Here is an 18,990-nt window from a genome sequence, read left to right on the forward strand (position 1 = left end):
CAGATCATAAGATTATTTTGAGTTAGATAGTGCATATACCAGGTGTAACAACAGTTCTAGCACATAGCAAGTACACAACATGTGGTTAATTTTCTTATTGTACCTTTCCCTTCCTACAGCCATTATTCTATACCTGGATTACTGCCCAGCCATGGTGCTGGCTTGCTTAGTTCCCTCCAGCTAACTGACCCAGAAACTCTTTATTCAGGTCCTGATCCAAATGAATTCTACCACTGTTCACTAACCTTCTAATGGGTCACCTTTCTCTTCCCTGTGATTCCTTACATCCACTGGGGAAAGAGCCCTAATATTCTCAAATTTTTCTCTCGTTTTATTTTTATGTTTTTCTGCATTAGTCCTACCTTGCCTTCCCTAAAATGGAGCCATGGTCATAGTCTGACAAGGCCTCAAGTTTCCCCTCCCCTTACAGGAAAGTCAGGAGGAATAAAGAAACTTCCCTGAGCCTAAAGGGACTGCTTTTTGTCTTCTTGGCCTTCATCTTTCACCTTCAAAGGATCCTCCCTCTATAATTCATGGCTCATTGCACAACTTAAAATTTTCTTCTTCCTGTAAGCAGCTGTCCAAACCAAAGCAACCCATGTCTGATCATATTATCTCACTTTTCCTGACCTTTTTAAATCCAAAGAACTCTTTTTTTCACCAATCTTTTATCTGCTTTACATCTGGATACACCCTTGAGGATTATTATGTCAGCCCCACCCCTGAGAAATTAATTTGACATTTTGCCCACTAGCCATAGCCTCCGTAAACAATTGTTCATATTTCCTACACCTACTGCTACTACTAAGTTCACACGTATTCTGAACTGTGACCTCTAAATTCATAACTGCTCACATCTTGCATAGTCTATCAGAACCTTCTTGAACACTTGACTTTCTTCCGGGCCTATGTCCCTCTTTATGGTTCCCCTCCAGTCTCTGACATACACACTTCCTATCCAGAAAGTCATTTTTTTTTCATTGCTCACTCAGTGTTGTAACATATTTTGGGAGACAAAATCTAGTGCTGCAAAAATCTAGTGCTAGTGTTGTTCACTGGCCATTAATTTTTTTTGTAATGTTTTTATTTTTGAGACAGAGAGAGACAGAGCATGAGCAGGGGAGGCGCAGAGAGGGAGGGAGACACAGAATCTGAAGCAAGCTCCAGGCTCTGAGCTGTCAGCACAGAGCCTGACGTGGGGCTCAAACTCACAGACTGTGAGATCATGACTTGAGCCGAAGTTGGACGCTTAACCGACTGGACCACCCAGGTGCCCCAGTGGCCGTTAATTTTTATATCCATTGTTGACTGTCTGACATTCTCCCATTGACGTCTGTACCAAGCCTCTCCATCCTTCTCCAGCTTCCAGACCAATACAGTTTTTTCTGCAAACGGTAACCCCAGAATTTAACAGTCTGAGCCAACCTTACAATGGGTACCCTTTCATCTTTCTTCCTCTCCCTTTGAAATATGTCTCTACATTTACCTGCTCTTCTCTGTCTCCTATGACAGAGGGAATGGTGTTTCACCTTGCGTTCTTAACCTTATTTACTACTTCTCTATCCTGCTCCAATTAGCCACCCTCCACCATCTATCTTAAATTCCTTCTTCTTCCCTTTGGCTATGAGGCATGTTCAGTGTTCCCTAGACTTCACTGAAGCTTTGGCTTCTTCCACTCCCCTCCTCTCTTTGATTATTAAATGTCCAAAAAACATTATAATGCTATTCTCTACTTCATCCTCATCTCCCTTTGAACCCATTCTCATTTCCTTTGCTAAATGCATTTTCAAACCTCAACAAAGACACCCATTCTTGAGACATAATGGCTTTTTCTCAGTATTCATTCTCTTCAGATGTTCATAGCAAACAATAAAACTCATAAGGAGCCCTCTTTATTAGGGCATTCGCTTCTCCCCTTTTCCATTACTGAACTCATCATAGGCTCCCCCATTAATTAGTTTCATGATCTCGTGAGGATTACTTAAATACTCTGAGTCTCAACTTACTCACTGGTAAAATTAGGGTAATAAGAATTCCTTCCTCAATGAGTTGTCCTGAAGCTCACATTCCATATTCTAACTACCATGTATGAAACTCTAATTATGATGTTCATTTCTTCAAAAATAATCAGTATTTTCTGAGGACGCAAAATATGAAACTAAGTGTGATCGGTTTAATCTGAGTCTAATATTCTTCATTTGGTGAAAAAAAGTTTGATGTGTTAACTTATTTCATAACCAGGCCAAGCAGCCTATACTTAATTTCTTCTACTATGTGAAGTTTAGAATTCTAAATAACAGTCCCCACCTCTGGTGCAGACAGGAAAATTCTTCTCACCTCAAATAATCAATTTGTCGGTCAGGTATTAAGTAGCAATTAAGTGACAAGAACCGCAACCACCCAGGGTATGACATTGTACTTTGAGAGCCTCTCAGAGCCAGCACTGACTCTGGGTGACCTCACAGGAAAGGTGGAGAAACCAAGCATTGGCATATAAACATGACCCCTTCCCTGGGGTATGGCTGATGTAGCGGGTGTGACAGCCTAGAAAGCGTCCGCATCACAGCCCTCTCCACCATGAAGATCATTGGGAGTTTGCTCCTGTTCTGCACAGTGACCCATTTCTTCAGCAGCTCAGGTGAGTTAAGGGTAGAGAGTACCCTGTAGAGTCATTAAGCGTGTCTTCTCAAATAACCCCTTCTCAGCATTTGAGAGAAATGTCTGGTCATGTGGTTTTAGAGCGTATTGGTTTGTGGAGCACCTGGGTGGCTCAGTTGGTTAAGCAGCTGGTTCTTGATTTGGGTTCAGGTCACGATCTCACGGTTTGTGAGTTTGAGCCCCGCGTTGGGCTCTGAGCTGGCAGCACGGAGCCTGCTTGGGATTCTCTCTCTCTCTACCCCCCTCTCGCCATCCCTTCCCCGCCTGTGCTCTTTCTCCCTCTCTCTCAAAATCAATCAGTAAATATTAAAAAAGATAAAGTGTACTGGTTTTTAACACAAACAGCCCTGGCCTGGGAAGGGAGGATCTTGTGTACTAGCTGGTATTGGGGGATTTGGCTCCAGGGTCTTTGCTTTTAAGGATTTTTTATTTTCATCCATGGAATCATAAAAAAAAAAAAAAGAACTAATTTCTTCATAAGTCTACCTAATTTCATAAGAACACTGGAAGTGGTTGGTGTTATTAGATACGATTCCTCAGTGTAGCAACACAGAAAAACTTGGATATCTCTCCAAATCAGTCCAGGAGGATCAAAATAAAACCCAATTCTCCAAAGCCCAGGAGTCGACAATTAGACTTTTATATGGTGAAAATTATTTAAATAAATTAAGATTCTAACACCTTAACAATATTCCATTCCATTTCTTTTTTAATGTTTATTTATTTATGGGGGGGGGGGCAGAAAGAGAGGGAGAGAGAGAATCCTAATTTGCACTGTCAGGGCAGAGCTCAACGCGGGGCTCGATCTCATGAACCACGAGATCATGACTTGAGCCGAAATCAAGAGTTGGATGCTTAACTGACTGAACCCCCCAGGCGCCCCTCTGTTACATTTTTTTATGTCACTTTGGAGGAGAGAATATCAATGATGGCAGCACTTCATGCTCTTAGGAGGGGTGACTGCAATACCTTCTATTGCTATCTGACTTTGAACCATCATCATGAGCTCCAGAAAATATCTCGTGGTCAATAAAGGGAAGAAACTGGCTAATTCTCTTGACTGAATACAGGGCTTACCTTATTGGCCATTTGGCTTCTTCAGCAAACAGCTGGAGTTTTATATAAGAACAAAGCGTGCGCTGAGATTTCTTGCCATAGCAAATACAGAGTCTTAATCTATAGGCCCGATTTTACATTAATCAATGAGACTTCAAGACTTTGCTTTATTTTTAACGTTTCCATCTCTAACTCTCTTTCAGAAGCTGCTAGCCTATCTTTAACAACAGTGAGTATATTGAATTACGTTTAATTTCAATTTCCATTGACATTTAGTCAACAAACATTTTTGCAATATATATGTAGAATTAATTAAGCGTGTTTGGGGGGCAGAAGGGGGAGGCAGACAGAGATTAAAAACTCTGCTCTCCAGAAGGCAGTTGAAGCAATGGGATATACATATAAATAACTGTAGCCTAAAAAAAAAAAATCCCAAGTTAAGGGAGAGAGAGATGACTTCCAGCTGAGAGACTGGTAAAGTCTTCATGGAAAGGGCAACATGTGAGAGGCAGGGCAGTTACCTTGGTTCATTGGGTGGGCTCTAAATTCAAATCCCAAACCCATTATTAACTGCGTTTATGTTATACAAGTTCTTTGTTTTGAAGCCATAATTTCCCCCCATCTATAAACAGGCATCATAGTCGAGCCTACCTTATTCAGTAAACAAAAAAAAAAACTCATGTACAATTCAAGGTTAATGCCTAGCATGGAAATTCTCAGGCATTAATAATAGCAGACTATCCTAGCAGTCACAGAAGTGGTGATAGCAGTACGAGTATTTGTCATGGTGGTAATATTATTACTAATAGAAGTAGCCATAGGAGCATCAGAATATCTGATCTGGGATTCCCAGGATGGTATTCTGCCTCCTGCCCAACAGTGGCCAGCGTAGCCTAGCTTGGGGGCCTGAAAACAGCAGGACATTCTCTTGTGTCCAACACAGGGGAACTGCAGCATTTACAAGAAGTACCCAGTGGTGGCCATCCCCTGCCCCATCATGTACCTGCCTGTCTGTGGTTCTGATTACATCACCTATGGGAATGAATGCCACCTATGCATTGAGAATTTGTGAGTACCTCATGGGAAGAAAAAAGAAGTTGCGGCCAGTGTCCTCCACAGCAAACTTCTCCTCTTTCTATGAGCCTGTTTCACTCTCCATAAGCTGTGCTTATTCCCACCCAGAAGCATCTGGGAGAGAGAGAAAACTGACTGTCTTGTGGTCAGGCTAGGCTTGGCCCCCTGCTCTGCCAGCTTGAACTCGTTCCATCCATCCCCCAACTGCCAATTCCTGTCTCACTTGAGGGAGTCCAATAAGACCAAGAGCCTAGAGGTTCTACAGAGGCACCAGAGGCACCAGAGGAGCTAAGGGGATCATTTGGGGGTGATCTCCAACCCCAAGTTCAGCTTTTGGCTGTTTTCGGTAATGGGGTTCCACACAGTATTTTGTTAGAGAGAAGGATCTTAAACCCCACACTAAGAAATCATTGAAACCCACTATCCCACATGACTTCTTTTTTTTTTTTTTTTTTTTTTTTATTTTTTAATATATGAAATTTACTGTCAAATTGGTTTCCATACAACACCCAGTGCTCATCCCAAAAGGTGCCCTCCTCAATACCCATCACCCACCCTGCCCTCCCTCCCACCCCCCATCAAGCCTCAGTTTGTTCTCAGTTTTTAACAGTCTCTTATGCTTTGGCTCTCTCCCACTCTAACCTCTTTTTTTTTTTTTTCCTTCCCCTCCCCCATGGGTTTCTGTTATGTTTCTCAGGATCCACATAAGAGTGAAACCATATGGTATCTGTCTTTCTCTGTATGGCTTATTTCACTTAGCATCACACTCTCCAGTTCCATCCATGTTGCTACAAAAGGCCATATTTCATTTTTTCTCATTGCCACGTAGTATTCCATTGTGTATATAAACCACAATTTCTTTCTCCATTCATCAGTTGATGGACATTTAGGCTCTTTCCATAATTTGGCTATTGTTGAGAGTGCCGCTATAAACATTGGGGTACAGGTGCCCCTATGCATCAGTACTCCTGTATCCCTTGGATAAATTCCTAGCAGTGCTATTGCTGGGTCATAGGGTAGGTCTATTTTTAATTTTCTGAGGAACCTCCACACTGCTTTCCAGAGCGGCTGCACCAATTTGCATTCCCACCAACAGTGCAAGAGGGTTCCTGTTTCTCCACATCCTCTCCAGCATCTATAGTCTCCTGATTTCTTCATTTTGGCCACTCTGACTGGCGTGAGGTGGTATCTGAGTGTGGTTTTGATTTGTATTTCCCTGATAAGGAGCGACGTTGAACATCTTTTCATGTGCCTGTTGGCCATCCGGATGTCTTCTTTAGAGAAGTGTCTATTCATGTTTTCTGCCCATTTCTTCACTGGGTTATTTGTTTTTCGGATGTGGAGTTTGGTGAGCTCTTTATAGATTTTGGATACTAGCCCTTTGTCCGATGTGTCATTTGCAAATATCTTTTCCCATTCCGTTGGTTGCCTTTTAGTTTTGTTGGTTGTTTCCTTTGCTGTGCAGAAGCTTTTTATCTTCATAAGGTCCCAGTAATTCACTTTTGCTTTTAATTCCCTTGCCTTTGGGGATGTGCCGAGTAAGAGATTGCTACGGCTGAGGTCAGAGAGGTCTTTTCCTGCTTTCTCCTCTAAGGTTTTGATGGTTTCCTGTCTCACATTCAGGTCCTTTATCCATTTTGAGTTTATTTTTGTGAATGGTGTGAGAAAGTGGTCTAGTTTCAACCTTCTGCATGTTGCTGTCCAGTTCTCCCAGCACCATTTGTTAAAGAGACTGTCTTTTTTCCATTGGATGTTCTTTCCTGCTTTGTCAAAGATGAGTTGGCCATACGTTTGTGGGTCTAGTTCTGGGGTTTCTATTCTATTCCATTGGTCTATGTGTCTGTTTTTATGCCAATACCATGCTGTCTTGATGATGACAGCTTTGTAGTAGAGGCTAAAGTCTGGGATTGTGATGCCTCCTGCTTTGGTCTTCTTCTTCAAAATTACTTTGGCTATTCGGGGCCTTTTGTATCCCACATGACTTCTAAGAGACTTATGGCCATACTGCTTGATTCTTAGACAAACTGGCTGGAAAGCCTTTCCGCTCCTCAAATTCCTAGCGGCTCTATCTGTAGCCTTAAGGGGGAAAAGGGGAATAAGGCTATGGCAATTTTTTTTCTTTTATCTAAAAGAGGGGAATGCAGCTCTCGGTGCTTCCACCTGGGTCCCACGGGCATGTTTTGTTTAGGTATTTCGTTTAGCCTGCATGGTATTTTTGAAGGCAATATAACTAGGTCGTTGCCACTTTTTTAATGCAAAACAGGCACTTAAGCATTTATTCCCTTACACAAAGTCCGCTCTGCTCATTGTTAAGTCTTTTTAGACCACCGGATTTTGGCCATCCATTTTCAATCTTAATATTTTTCATCTCCGTGATTATCTCACAAGTTGGAATAGCAGGTGAGGCCTCTAGCCCACAAAGATATGTCTGCATCTTTATTTCTACTCAGGAAGAGGGAATCTTCAGAAAAGAGAAGATGCACACATACTGGGCCTTTGGCCTAGCAACTAGCTTGTGTTCAAGGACACTGAAGGGGACATGTGGTGGCAGTTCTTACCACTGCAGGATCCAGCTTCATCACAGGCCTTGCTGAGCAAGAAAAGCTGAGGGGCAGGCCACCTCAACTCCCCTTGTCAGAAGCCCTCCTTCTTTGTAAGATGCAGGGTAACCCCAGGCTCTGGGGTCAGTGGGGGCCGTGGGCAGGCTGGATGTATCACTGGACTAGGGAAACTTGGCTTCTGTCAGAAACTGCCTGTGGCAGGGACATTCCTTTTCAGGGATTCAGTTTCCTCATCTGTAACATTAAGTTCTGCCTCCTAATTTCTATAGTTCCTTTTGGCTCTAACATGATATAACATGGCCTCTTGCTTAATGAATCTTGTGTGTTTTCTCATAGGAAAAGTAACGGAAAAGTTCAGTTTCTTCATGAAGGAGCATGCTAACTTCCCCGCAGACATGGATACAGAGCGATGACATCTTCACCATCACCTTCATCTTCCCTGGGCTCTGACTGCCCTCTCCCTCATCTCAGCCGGGGCTCTGGGTAAGGGCAGAGACGGAATGCGACGCATCTTTGTTGGGCAGAGAAAATTGTTGCGGTCCTCCTCATGCCTCACTGATTTCCGGGCCTCCTTTTGTACCTCAGTAAAACAATCTCCTTACATAGTTTACCTCTACTTCTGCTTGTATTTGTTTCTTAGGTTGGGATGTCGCATATCAGTTTAAAAATAAAACTGAAGGACACATAAATCTCCTTTAGGAGAAAATCCTGTATGAAGAATTCCAAGTGACTTCAAAAAGACACACGCACACGCATGCACACCCACCCCCACACACAGACCAGTGAACATCTTACCCTCTCCTGGAGTCTTTACTTTCCTTAATCAGTACCTGTCACTGGGAACTAGTCTGTGGACCATACTGGTCCTTTATATTAGTCTCTTTTCCAAAGTGCCTCAGAAGGGAGACTCCTTCGTTGTAACAAGTCATCCCTGATGGGGTGCCTGGGTGGCTCAGTCTGTTAAGTGTCTGACTCTTGATTTCAGTTCAGGTCATGATCTCACAGTTCATGAGATGGAGCCCCATGCTGTCAGTGCAGAGCCTGCTTGGGATTCTCTCTTACCCTCTTTCTCTGCCTCTCCTCACTCTCTCTCTCAAAATAAATAAAGAAACATTAAAAAAAAAAAAAAAGATGTCATCCCCAGAGGGAAGAATTTCCTGCCCATTTCTTTCCATGAGCATTCAATAATTTCTCTTTTCCTGTCTCTCACCTTACTAACCTCCTACTGTCGCCTTAATAGAACATCCCTGGCACTGACTACAACATGGCTTGAGCTCCTCTCTAACACCTGTCTTCCATACCTGTAATATGTAGATACCGCTGTGTACCAAGACAACATTGACAGTATTGGCAAGTTGTGCATTTTTCCTTTAAATACAGAGATATATAATTCCCTCCAAGTGGTGAAGCTGGAGTTCTTTCCATAGAGGCTGTTTATGTGACCACTACGCTTTGAGGAGGTCTCAGTGCTACGTGTAGCTCACAAAACATTTGTGACCTAGTTTGGGCCTTGGTGTACTTTCATGGGTCATTTTCTCCTCCCCATGTTCACTTCTTCCCTCACTTGCTCCAGAACTATTCTTGGCCCAGAGATTGAAAGAGGATAGTCCTGCCCACCACCTATAGGCTGCCTTAAAGATAAAAGGAGGCCTTTGGAAACCTTATCTCCTTACAAACTCAAGTAGAGAGGGAATTCATAGTTCTGGTGACTCCATAAAAGTGGTATAAAAAAGGCTTATAAGCAGTTGACTCCCGCCTTTATATCCTACCTCTAAATTGCTATATAATCACATTAAGTACAGACTCTGTCCCCATGATCATGACACACGTAACATGGTCGAGATGATTGGGATAAAATATGGGTCTGAACCAGAGTCAAGTTCAACATCAAGTTCAAAGTTAAAGCCAAGCCAGATCATGGTCAAGTCAACTACGGAGACTGTGAAGAAGAGCAAGGATAGGGAAGTATCTCAGAAAAAAACAGAGCTGCTGAAGTAAAAGTAGCAGATAGGGAGAAGTCGTGATCTGGACAGTGAAGGGCCTAGAACAGGTGGTCAGATGGGTTTGCTGGCTTAGCTCTCTTGAGTTGCTTGCCACCTTCAGCAGCTCTCACCTCCCGGTTCTGAGCTCCCTCCCACACCGGTGTGATCCTCTCCTGAACTGCTCACACCTGCTGGTGTGTGTAGAGCATCCCCTCACCTGAGTGGCACACACCCCCTCAGTCTCCCAGTCTGTGCTGCTCTTCTCATCATGCCAGTTCCTCCCACCTTCTCATATCCTCAGCTTCTCTTGTTTTTCCTTCTCCCAGTTTTGATTTATCCCTGCATCTAACACTGTTTGCTCTGTCTTAAACAAACACCTGCATTTTCCTGGTGTTCCTCACCAATCTTTCTTACGTATCTTCAGTTGCTTCTACCTTCTTAGGAGCCTTGATTTCTGTATTTCTCCATTTGCCTCACCCCTTTCTCCTCTGCTGCTATCAAGTTTTTGGCTACCTCAGTTCTTCCCATTCTTCCTCTGATCTCACTCACAACTTCTCGGCTGACCTGAATCCTCAGAAGCTCATTTCTGAGTACACAAAAGCTCCCTTCTCCTTGAAGTTGGATTGTGATAAAGACCAAGGCATGGGCATACCCCTACCCCGTGAGCTCATCTTCACCCTGGTGTATGGTACAGATAGAAAAACCTATGACAATCCCTGCCAACTGTGCGTGAAGGTCAGGGAAACATATCAAAAAACCATGATACAAAACATGGGCAAATACACACCTACGCTAGAATTCCTGATCGTCAAGGATGAAAGAGAGCCAGTCAACCGCCTCATTTTATGGATGGAAACTCTGAATTCCCAGAATTGGAAATGTCTCATTGTTCACATGGAAGACGAGGACAAGAACCCAGATTTGCTACTCCCAATCCAGGGCCCAAACAGTGTTTCCAGGATTTCATCCATTATACCTCAATACTCTTGAGAATCAAATTCCTTCTACCATGAAATGACCCAATGTATAATAACATCTATAAAGCACTTAGAGTTCACAAAATACTTTCATATTTTCTGTCTCGTTTAATCCCCACATAACATCATAAGGTAAACGTTATCAGCCAAACTTTTCAGGTGATATAAAAGAAGCTCCCAAAGTAAAATGATGGGCAGAATTGCAAAACCGGGAATGGTGGATGGTTCTGCTTGCTCAGGATCTATCTAGCATCTGTTGTACACACCACACTGCATAAAGAAAGTTAGGAAACATCTCGCTTTATTGCAGACCTGAGCCACATTAGTTCTTCAGTCTATACTGCATCCAAAGCAGATGCTAACCGTTGATGACACTGCCCCCTTTTCTGCCAACATTCACCAAAACTTACCACCTAAAAGGAGGTTTCTGATCTTTCTTAATTTGAAGTCTAGATTTGGCCTACAATTGATACATCTGTAAAATCCTTTTAATATTTATAAATGATGTTTAAAAACAGTTATTGCTCTTTAAATTTTAGAATCAATCTATGGTTAACCGGTAGTAGAATGAATTACAGTATACAGAATGGAATGTGTATATTTTTAATGTATGAAATGTAAAAATTAACATAGAGGTGACAAATCTTTAGAGAAAAAAGTTGGCTGGGGTAAGTGTGTGGAGGCAAGTAATTTTCTTGCAGAATTACGAGATGCTATCTAAGGATGAGAATAATAGAACGTGACTAAAATATATTATTTAAAGTTATAAAGGTAATATGAAGACTGAAAAGTCGCGATATACTCATCAAAAATTGGGAAGAGCTAAAAGTCATGATATAGTCATCAAAAATTGGGAAGAACTAAAGATGGGAAGGTAATGTAAATTAACAATTTTTCCTTCACAGATGGGGGTCAATAAGTAACTCTTTTTAGTTAAGAAATCAAGAAACAAGGTTACAAGTATACTATTGAGAATTATTATGGTAGCAACCTTAGAATAGAAATGGTTAAAATTATCTCCCACTGAAGTGTGATATTGGCAATGAAGACTTTGGTTTTCATCGTAAGCTAGTCAACATCAATGGACTAAATATATATATGTATCTTACTATCACATATGTAATTAATTTCCTTTCTTTCCCTTTTTCCCTGCCAGGGAAAGTAAATCTTTGCCACAGGGACGCTGATAACCATAAATGCAAATGTAAAGGAGGTTTATTTTTAAATTTTTACCTCTCCAAATTTAGACCTGGAAGAGAAAATGGTTTTATTCAGTTTAACTTGCTTCTCTGTGTACTCATCGGCATTTGCATCACTGAGGTCTTTGGCATCCTCGTCCTCTCTGTCTTCATTATACAACTTCACCAAACAGCTCAGGAGAACACAACAAAACTTGGGACAGGAGACTTATGTGTTTATGCGAACCTGAACTTTCACTGGTGTGTGTGGCCGTGGGTTGGTTATTCATGTGTGTGATAGCACTTTCCTTACTGACAAAATCAAGAGAATAATAATCCCTAATTTAACCTGTCTATTGTGACAGTCAGGTGACATATGCATGCAAACACGCTTTGTAAACTGAAAAGTCCTACAGAAATGAAAGGGTTGATTACGACCTGTATGCCTTCCTTCTCCAACATTTACCCAGGCCCAAAACATAGACCACATTCTTGGAAATGTGTCTGGCATGTTGGAAGTAAAGGCCCATGATCAGCAAACGTTCTGGGTTGTTTTTTTTCTTGGTTTGAGATAAATGGGAACATTTCAGTTCCATAGAAATTGATACTAGAAAGTGAAAAGGCAAATGTACAATGTGAACATATAAGAGTACATGAATTTATGTATATAGTTTGCTCCATTGGATATGGCCTCACTTTATAGTGTAAGACTGTGATGAAAAATGAGATATTCGAATAATCTCAAGGACCTCATCACAAAATATTTACTAATTTTGAAAGGAAAAAGAGTAACCATAGAGTGGAGAAACCTGGCAGACACTAACCTGCACAAGTGATCGAACTTAGCATCGTTAGTGATGGGGTAACATCACGTAAACTATCTCAAAGTATACAGTGCAAATAATATAGAGTAACTTCCGTATTTCCCTGCCAAAAATGCACAACTTGAACATAGCCCCTAGGAAATGTCAGACAAACTCAAATTCAGAAACCTGCTGTAAAATAACTCATCTACAACCTTCAAAAACCAAGAACCGGCCTTTTAAATATTCTTCATTGAAAGAGACTAAAGAACATGACAATTCATGATCCTGAATGCATCTTTTATTATTGTTGTTGAGAGTCCACATAAAAAAATTCATGTTTTTACTTTTTTTTTTTTTTTTTTTTTTAATTTTTTTTTTTTTTCAACGTTTTTTATTTATTATTTTTGGGACAGAGAGAGACAGAGCATGAACGGGGGAGGGGCAGAGAGAGAGGGAGACACAGAATCGGAAACAGGCTCCAGGCTCCGAGCCATCAGCCCAGAGCCTGACGCGGGGCTCGAACTCACAGACCGCGAGATCGTGACCTGGCTGAAGTCGGACGCTTAACCGACTGCGCCACCCAGGCGCCCCTACTTTTTTTAATTTTTAAAATTTAAGTATAATTAACATGCAGCATTCTATTAGTTATAAACGCCCTCATTTTTCAAGTGTATAATTCAGTGGTTTCTAGTCTACTCACAAAATTGTGCAACCATCACCACCATCCGATTGCAATACCTTCCATCACTCCAAAAAGAAACTCCAAGCCCACTGGCAGCCACTCTCATTCCCCCATCTTTCCAGCCCCTGGCAACCATGAATCTAATTCTTGTCTATGAATTTACCACTCTGGACATCATACATAAACAGAGTCATATTATATAGTGTCTAACTTCCTTCACTTAGCATAAGATTTTCACGATTAATCCATGTGGTAACAGGTGTCAGTACTTTATTCCTTTTTGTAGCGGAATAATATTCCATTCTATGGCTAGACTACATTCAACATTTATCAATCAATGGATACTTGGATTGTTTCCAGTTTTGAGCCATTATGAATAAAGCTGCCATGAACATTCACATACAAGATTTTGTTTTGTTTTGTTTTCAATTCTCTTGGGTAAATACCTAGAAGTAGAATTTCTAGGCCATAGGGTAACTCTACATTTAACTTTTTGAGGACCTAACAAACTCTTTTCCAAAGCAGCTGTTATGACATTTGCCATTCCCACCAGCAATGTATGAGGGTTCCAATTTCTTTACATCTTAAACACCTTGTCTTTTTTTTTTTTAGACATTCTAATGGATGTGAAATTGTACTCATTTTGGCTTTGATTTGCATTTCCCTGCCTTTATTGGCCATTTGTATATCTTCTTTGGAAAAATGTTTATTCAAAATCCTTTGCTCATTTTTTAACTGGATTATTTGTCTGGTATTGTTGAGCTGTATATATTCTGTTTATATATTCTGAATACTAGTCCTTTATGAGAACTATGATTTGCAAATATTTTCTCTCATTCTTTGGGCTGTCTAATGAAGAACAAAAGTTTTTAATTTTGATAAAATCAACTTATTTATTTTCCCTTTTGTTTATTGTTTTTAGTAGCATATCTAAGAAGCCATTGCCCATTAAAAGGTCACAAAGATTCATGCCTATGTTTTCTTCTAAGACTTCAAAAGTTATAATTCTTACATTTAGTCTTTGATCCATTTTGTGTTAATTTCTGTTATACTTTTTTATACAAGATGAAGTAAGTGTCCAACCTTAGTGTCCCAGCATGAATTTTTGAAGACTATTCTTTCTCCAGTAAGTTGTCTTGGCAATTTGCCTTTGTCAAAAATCAACCGACCATAAATAAAAAAAGTTTATTTTTGGATCTTCAATTGTTATACACTGTCTTGACTACTATAACTTTGTAGTAAATTTTAAAATTGAGAAGTGTGCGTCCTCCAGCCTTCTTCATTTTTAAGATTGTTTTGGCTATACTAGGTAACTTGTATTTCCATAGGAATTTTAGGATGGACTTATTCATTTTTCCAAAAAGGGCAGCTAAGACTTTGGTAGAGACTACTGCCATCATAACAATATTAAATCAGGTTGGGTTGGATCGTTCTGTTATAAAGATATTGTGGACACAAATGGCAAAATTTGAATGGAGTCTTGAGGTAAAGAGTACTGGAGAAGTTCCTTGTTTTAGTTTTGCAACAATTATTTCAAAACAAAGAGTTAAAATTTAAAAATGTGTTCTTCCTAATTGTTATGCAAAGCAGATACCAGTAACCTGATAAACCTGTTCCTCTGAGAATGCAAAGTTCAGGCAGAGAAGTGACTTCCTAATGTGAAATAGCAAGAGAATATGGGAAGGATATGCTACACTGGGCTGAATTCTTAAGTAAATTCTCAAATAAACCGTAAGGCTCTCCCCGCCTCTCCCACCCCCAATACATACTGAAAATAGTTCAGAATTCCTTGCGGGGGGGGGGGGGGGGGGGCGGAACTCAACTTCATAGTGACATTTTAGTCTTTTTTTTTTTTTTTCTATTCCACTATAACTCAGTGCTGCCTAAACAGTCTTGCTTATTAGGAGGAAAGTACTACCATTGTGTTGAAAGACATTTCTGAAAAGCTCAGGTGACTTAGTGTCAAAGCTTTCCTGATTCCCAGATCCTGCAACATTTCTCCTCCAGAGGTGGCCCCTTAACCTGTGCATGTGTGCGCATCAACGGGTCCTAAACTCTGGCCAGTCTTCCCCAGAAGCAGAAGAGGTTTAAGCAATTATAATCCCACCCAGCCCAGCCTTCCAACACCCTCCACAGAGTCACCTCTATATTAGTTCTCTTCTAATTTTGTGTCTAAAATCTTGAGATTCAAGTCTCTTCTTGGGTTTCAATTTAGATGACTGCCTTATTCCCTAGAGATTCTCTCTTTATGGCCCTGTAACTGTATGTGAACTTGTTCCTTCTAGATCATCCTCTTTCCCTTCTCTTCTCCCTTCTGCATTCACACTCTTATAACCAAAGCCAAGTATCAGGCTCTGATCTAGACAAACTCTCCCTCAAATAGTACTTGCCTCACTAAACCCCTATCCCACCTTCTGGAGCCTGAGGGTGGAATTTGGGAACTTCTCACCTAGACCAGTGATCTTTAAATTATCCTGTGGAGGGGCGCCTGGGTGGCGCAGTCGGTTAAGCGTCCGACTTCAGCCAGGTCACGATCTCGCGGTCCGTGAGTTCGAGCCCCACGTCAGGCTCTGGGCTGATGGCTCGGAGCCTGGAGCCCGTTTCCGATTCTGTGTCTCCCTCTCTCTCTGCCCCTCCCCCGTTCATGCTCTGTCTCTCTCTGTCCCAAAAATAAATAAAAAACGTTGAAAAAAAAAAAATTAAAAAAAAAAAAATTATCCTGTGGAGCCCTAGGGTCTCCATGAGAGTGACTCGAGGGCCACTATAGGAAGATGGGGATTAGGAAACCAAGCTGCCACATTCCTTCTTTAAGTAACAGAGAGCCTCTGTGATCTGTTTAGTGTATTATTCTTCCATATAATATGTTCCAGTTCCACTATGCACTCTTGTGACCTTGGGCAAGTTATTTATGTTCTCTGAGCTTCACTTCTTTTATTTGTAAAGTCTTAATAGTAGTAGTGTTTATCTCATATAGTTTTAAAATTTAAATAGGTTAATATTCATACAACAATTCCAAAAACTACCTGACACATACTTAGTGCTCAGTAAATATTATTACTGTTATTGCTATTGTCATTAAACAAAGTATTTTGCCATTAAAAAAGACAAGTTCAAAAATGTGGATAGAGATCATTCTCACATTCAATAAAGGAATTACCTCTACAGGGTCCCTGACAAGTATTCACTTGACTTCCAATGAGACGATTAAAATGATAAGATCCTCATTACCTGCAGTCATTATCAAACATTGCTGATCATCACAAAGTTTCTTTTGCTATCAGTGCCAATCTATTATTTCCAGTAGGCCACAAAGATACATCATCTGCATATTTTAAGACAGTTCCTAAGTGCTTCCTGATCTTTTCTTCAGACCACTGTCACTGTTATTGTCTTCGCTATCTTGATCATCATCAAATACCAAAATCTGTTAAGAGCTTACTTTGTGCCAGACCCTGGATAAGTACTTACATATACATCTCATTTGAAACTTACAACAAGCTTATGATAATGGTGTCATTAACTTTATTTTGTAAGCTTGTTAAAGAAAAATTATTTGGCACTTATTAAAATGGTAGGGAAGGTGCCATTCAAGGTATAGTCTTGAATGCTCCTATTGCAATAAGAAAGAGAGAGATAGTGCTCAACTCCGAATATAATAAGTGGGGATTTATAGCCAAGGAGCAAGTTGAGGGAGTCAGTAGATGGAAAATTACTAACATTAGTTATCAAGGACGGGGAGGATTCTTGCTAAAGGTTGGCCAAGAATTTATATATTAAAAGTGGGGAAAATAACTTGATCAGATATCAAGGGTAGAGCAATGACTAAGCAGGATTCTATGCTAATACAGAAAGGGGAAGGCAAAAGGCATGAGATGGAGGTGAGGTGGGGAGCAAGGTTAAGGCCTAGTCAAGAAAAGGACTCAGAGGAGCCTAACTAAAGTTTAGTCAAGAAGAGAGTCCTTGTTAAGCTATAATGAAGACAGTGGGGAAGTTTCTCATTATTCATGCTATACCCAAGTTGAAATATACCCATTTCTTTTTTTGTTGTTTTGTTTTTATTTTTATTTAAATCCAAGTTAGTTAACATACAGTGTAATAATAGTTTTAGGAGTAGAATTTAGTGGTTCATCACTTACATATAACACCCAGTGCTCATTTCAACATGTGCCCTTCTTAACGCCCATCCCCCTTTTAGCCCATCCCCCCACCCAACACCCCTCTCACAACCCTCTATTCTCTGTATATAAGGGTCTCTTATGGTTTGCCTCCTTCTCTATTTTTATCTTATTTTTCCTTTCCTTCCCCTATGTTCATCTGTTTTGTTTCTTAAATTCCACATGTGAGTGAAATCATATGGTATTTATCTTTCTCTGACTTATTTCACTTAGCATACTACATTCTAGTTCTATCCATTATGTTGCAAATGGCAAGATTTCATTCTTTTTGAATACCAATATTCCACTGTGTGTGTGTGTGTGTGTGTGTGTGTGTGTGTGTGTGTGTGTATACCACATCTTTATACATTTGTCAGTTGATGGACATTTGGGCTCTTTAATTTGTAATATAGTTTCTAAGAGTAAATGCTCATTAATGTTTACTGAATGATTAAATGAACATTAAGAAACTAAAGTTATTAGGAGATAAAGAACTTGCCCAAGGTCATGTAGGGAATGGTGAAGCTGGCAATGAATTTAGCTCTGCAAGACTCTTAGAGTTTCAACTCTCAGCAGTATTAAGATGTCTGACCCCCCGGACCAGCATAGGTTCCAGCTGTCTTCATCCTTTTGAAGGGAAGCAACTGTGAATTTCAGTCTCTCAGTCTTTGACACCACTTCCATTGGTGGTATAAACAGTGTCTTACAACTGTCTACCAAAACTGCAAGAGCTGCTTGCAAGGTCTTCTCATAGAGTTGCTCTATTTGAAAATTGGCACATTTCAAAATAAGTGTCCTTGTAGCCTTTATCAAAGATTTCAAATGAAAAATAGTTTGATAAAGCACAATTAAATGTATTTAAACCACGACCAAATGATTGGTGGCTTGTCTATTAAAAATTATTGTATTAGCATAAGATGCCACTGGACTTGTATGTACCTACAGCCCATGGAAAAGTCAACATCTCATTCTTTTTTTTCGAGAGAGAAAGAGAGAGGGTACTCACTCATGAGCAGGAGATGGGAGAGGGAAAGAGAGAATCTTAAGCAGGTTCATATCCAGTGCAGAGCCCAACATGGGGCTCAATCTCATGACCATGAAATCATGACCTGAACTGAAATCAAGAGTCTGACATTTAACTGACTGAGCCATCCGGGCACCCCAACATCTCATTCTTGAACCTTGAGCCTGTGCTTCAGGTACAGTCAAGCCACTGCAGCCAATAAATCCATTATTGGTTAAGATGGTCACATAGCTCTTTATTATTGCCTTTGAGGAATCCCTTCTTCCAAGGTTCCTTGATAAGGAAATTCCACCAGAGATCTGGCATTAAATGAGGAGTGACTATTCAACAAGTCCACCCATCTTACCATCTCCTCAAATTTAGAATCTTGGAGAAATGATCCCCCTGCTAAGAGCATAAATCATTGCTTGTTACTGCTGAATAAAGACTTGGGTGTTGATACCTTTTCTCTGTGCCCAGTCTAGAGTCTCAACTGGCAATATTTCCCATTTGGTGCTGGAGAAGATAGGAGGAAAGAGGGGAAACTGGGAAAGTGTCAAAAGAGGGGAAACACAGAAAGCTGCCATGCTGGTGAGTGTTCCTGGAAAAGTAGGGCAACCAAGAATATGTAGTAAACTGGGTGAAATGACTTAACTTCTTTCTGACTTCACTTTCTCGTCTGTAAAACAAAGAAAATTGTAGTAACTGACAGATTTGTTATGAAGATCCAATCATATAACAGCTGTGAAAGCACTCCATCTTTCAAGTATGTAAAGAAACAAAGAAATAACAGTTTTATTGGGTTCTATGGTCTATTAAAATGAGCAAACATGAGCAACCATCTGATTTCACAATAAAA

The 18,990-nt window shown here is 40.5% G+C and overlaps 2 protein-coding genes across 3 annotated transcripts in view; one reads left to right on the forward strand and one right to left on the reverse strand.

Moving 5' to 3' along the window:
• The window catches only part of LOC132680815 (sperm-associated acrosin inhibitor-like), a 118,400-nt gene that overhangs the window by 51,687 nt on the left and 47,723 nt on the right, over positions 1-18,990 (reverse strand). The window lies entirely within an intron of this gene.
• SPINK7 (serine peptidase inhibitor Kazal type 7) lies at positions 2,578-7,909 on the forward strand. Its single transcript, XM_060634628.2, has 4 exons — positions 2,578-2,638; positions 3,918-3,943; positions 4,658-4,782; positions 7,686-7,909. Exons 1-4 carry the CDS (start codon positions 2,578-2,580, stop codon positions 7,729-7,731), a joined length of 258 nt encoding a protein of 85 aa, XP_060490611.1. The 3' UTR covers positions 7,732-7,909.

The sequence above is a fragment of the Panthera onca genome, chromosome A1 (assembly GCF_046562875.1).
Source record: "Panthera onca isolate mPanOnc1 chromosome A1, mPanOnc1 haplotype 2, whole genome shotgun sequence".
NCBI lineage: Eukaryota > Metazoa > Chordata > Mammalia > Carnivora > Felidae > Panthera > Panthera onca.

Excerpts from the sequence above, each read along its gene's own strand:
- SPINK7 (XM_060634628.2), top strand. The coding sequence starts at position 2,578 with ATGAAGATCATTGGGAGTTTGCTCCTGTTCTGCACAGTGACCCATTTC. Across the intron at positions 2,639-3,917 it reads CCATTTCTTCAGCAGCTCAG|AAGCTGCTAGCCTATCTTTA; the intron begins GTGAGTTAAGGG and ends ACTCTCTTTCAG. Across the intron at positions 4,783-7,685 it reads CACCTATGCATTGAGAATTT|GAAAAGTAACGGAAAAGTTC; the intron begins GTGAGTACCTCA and ends GTTTTCTCATAG.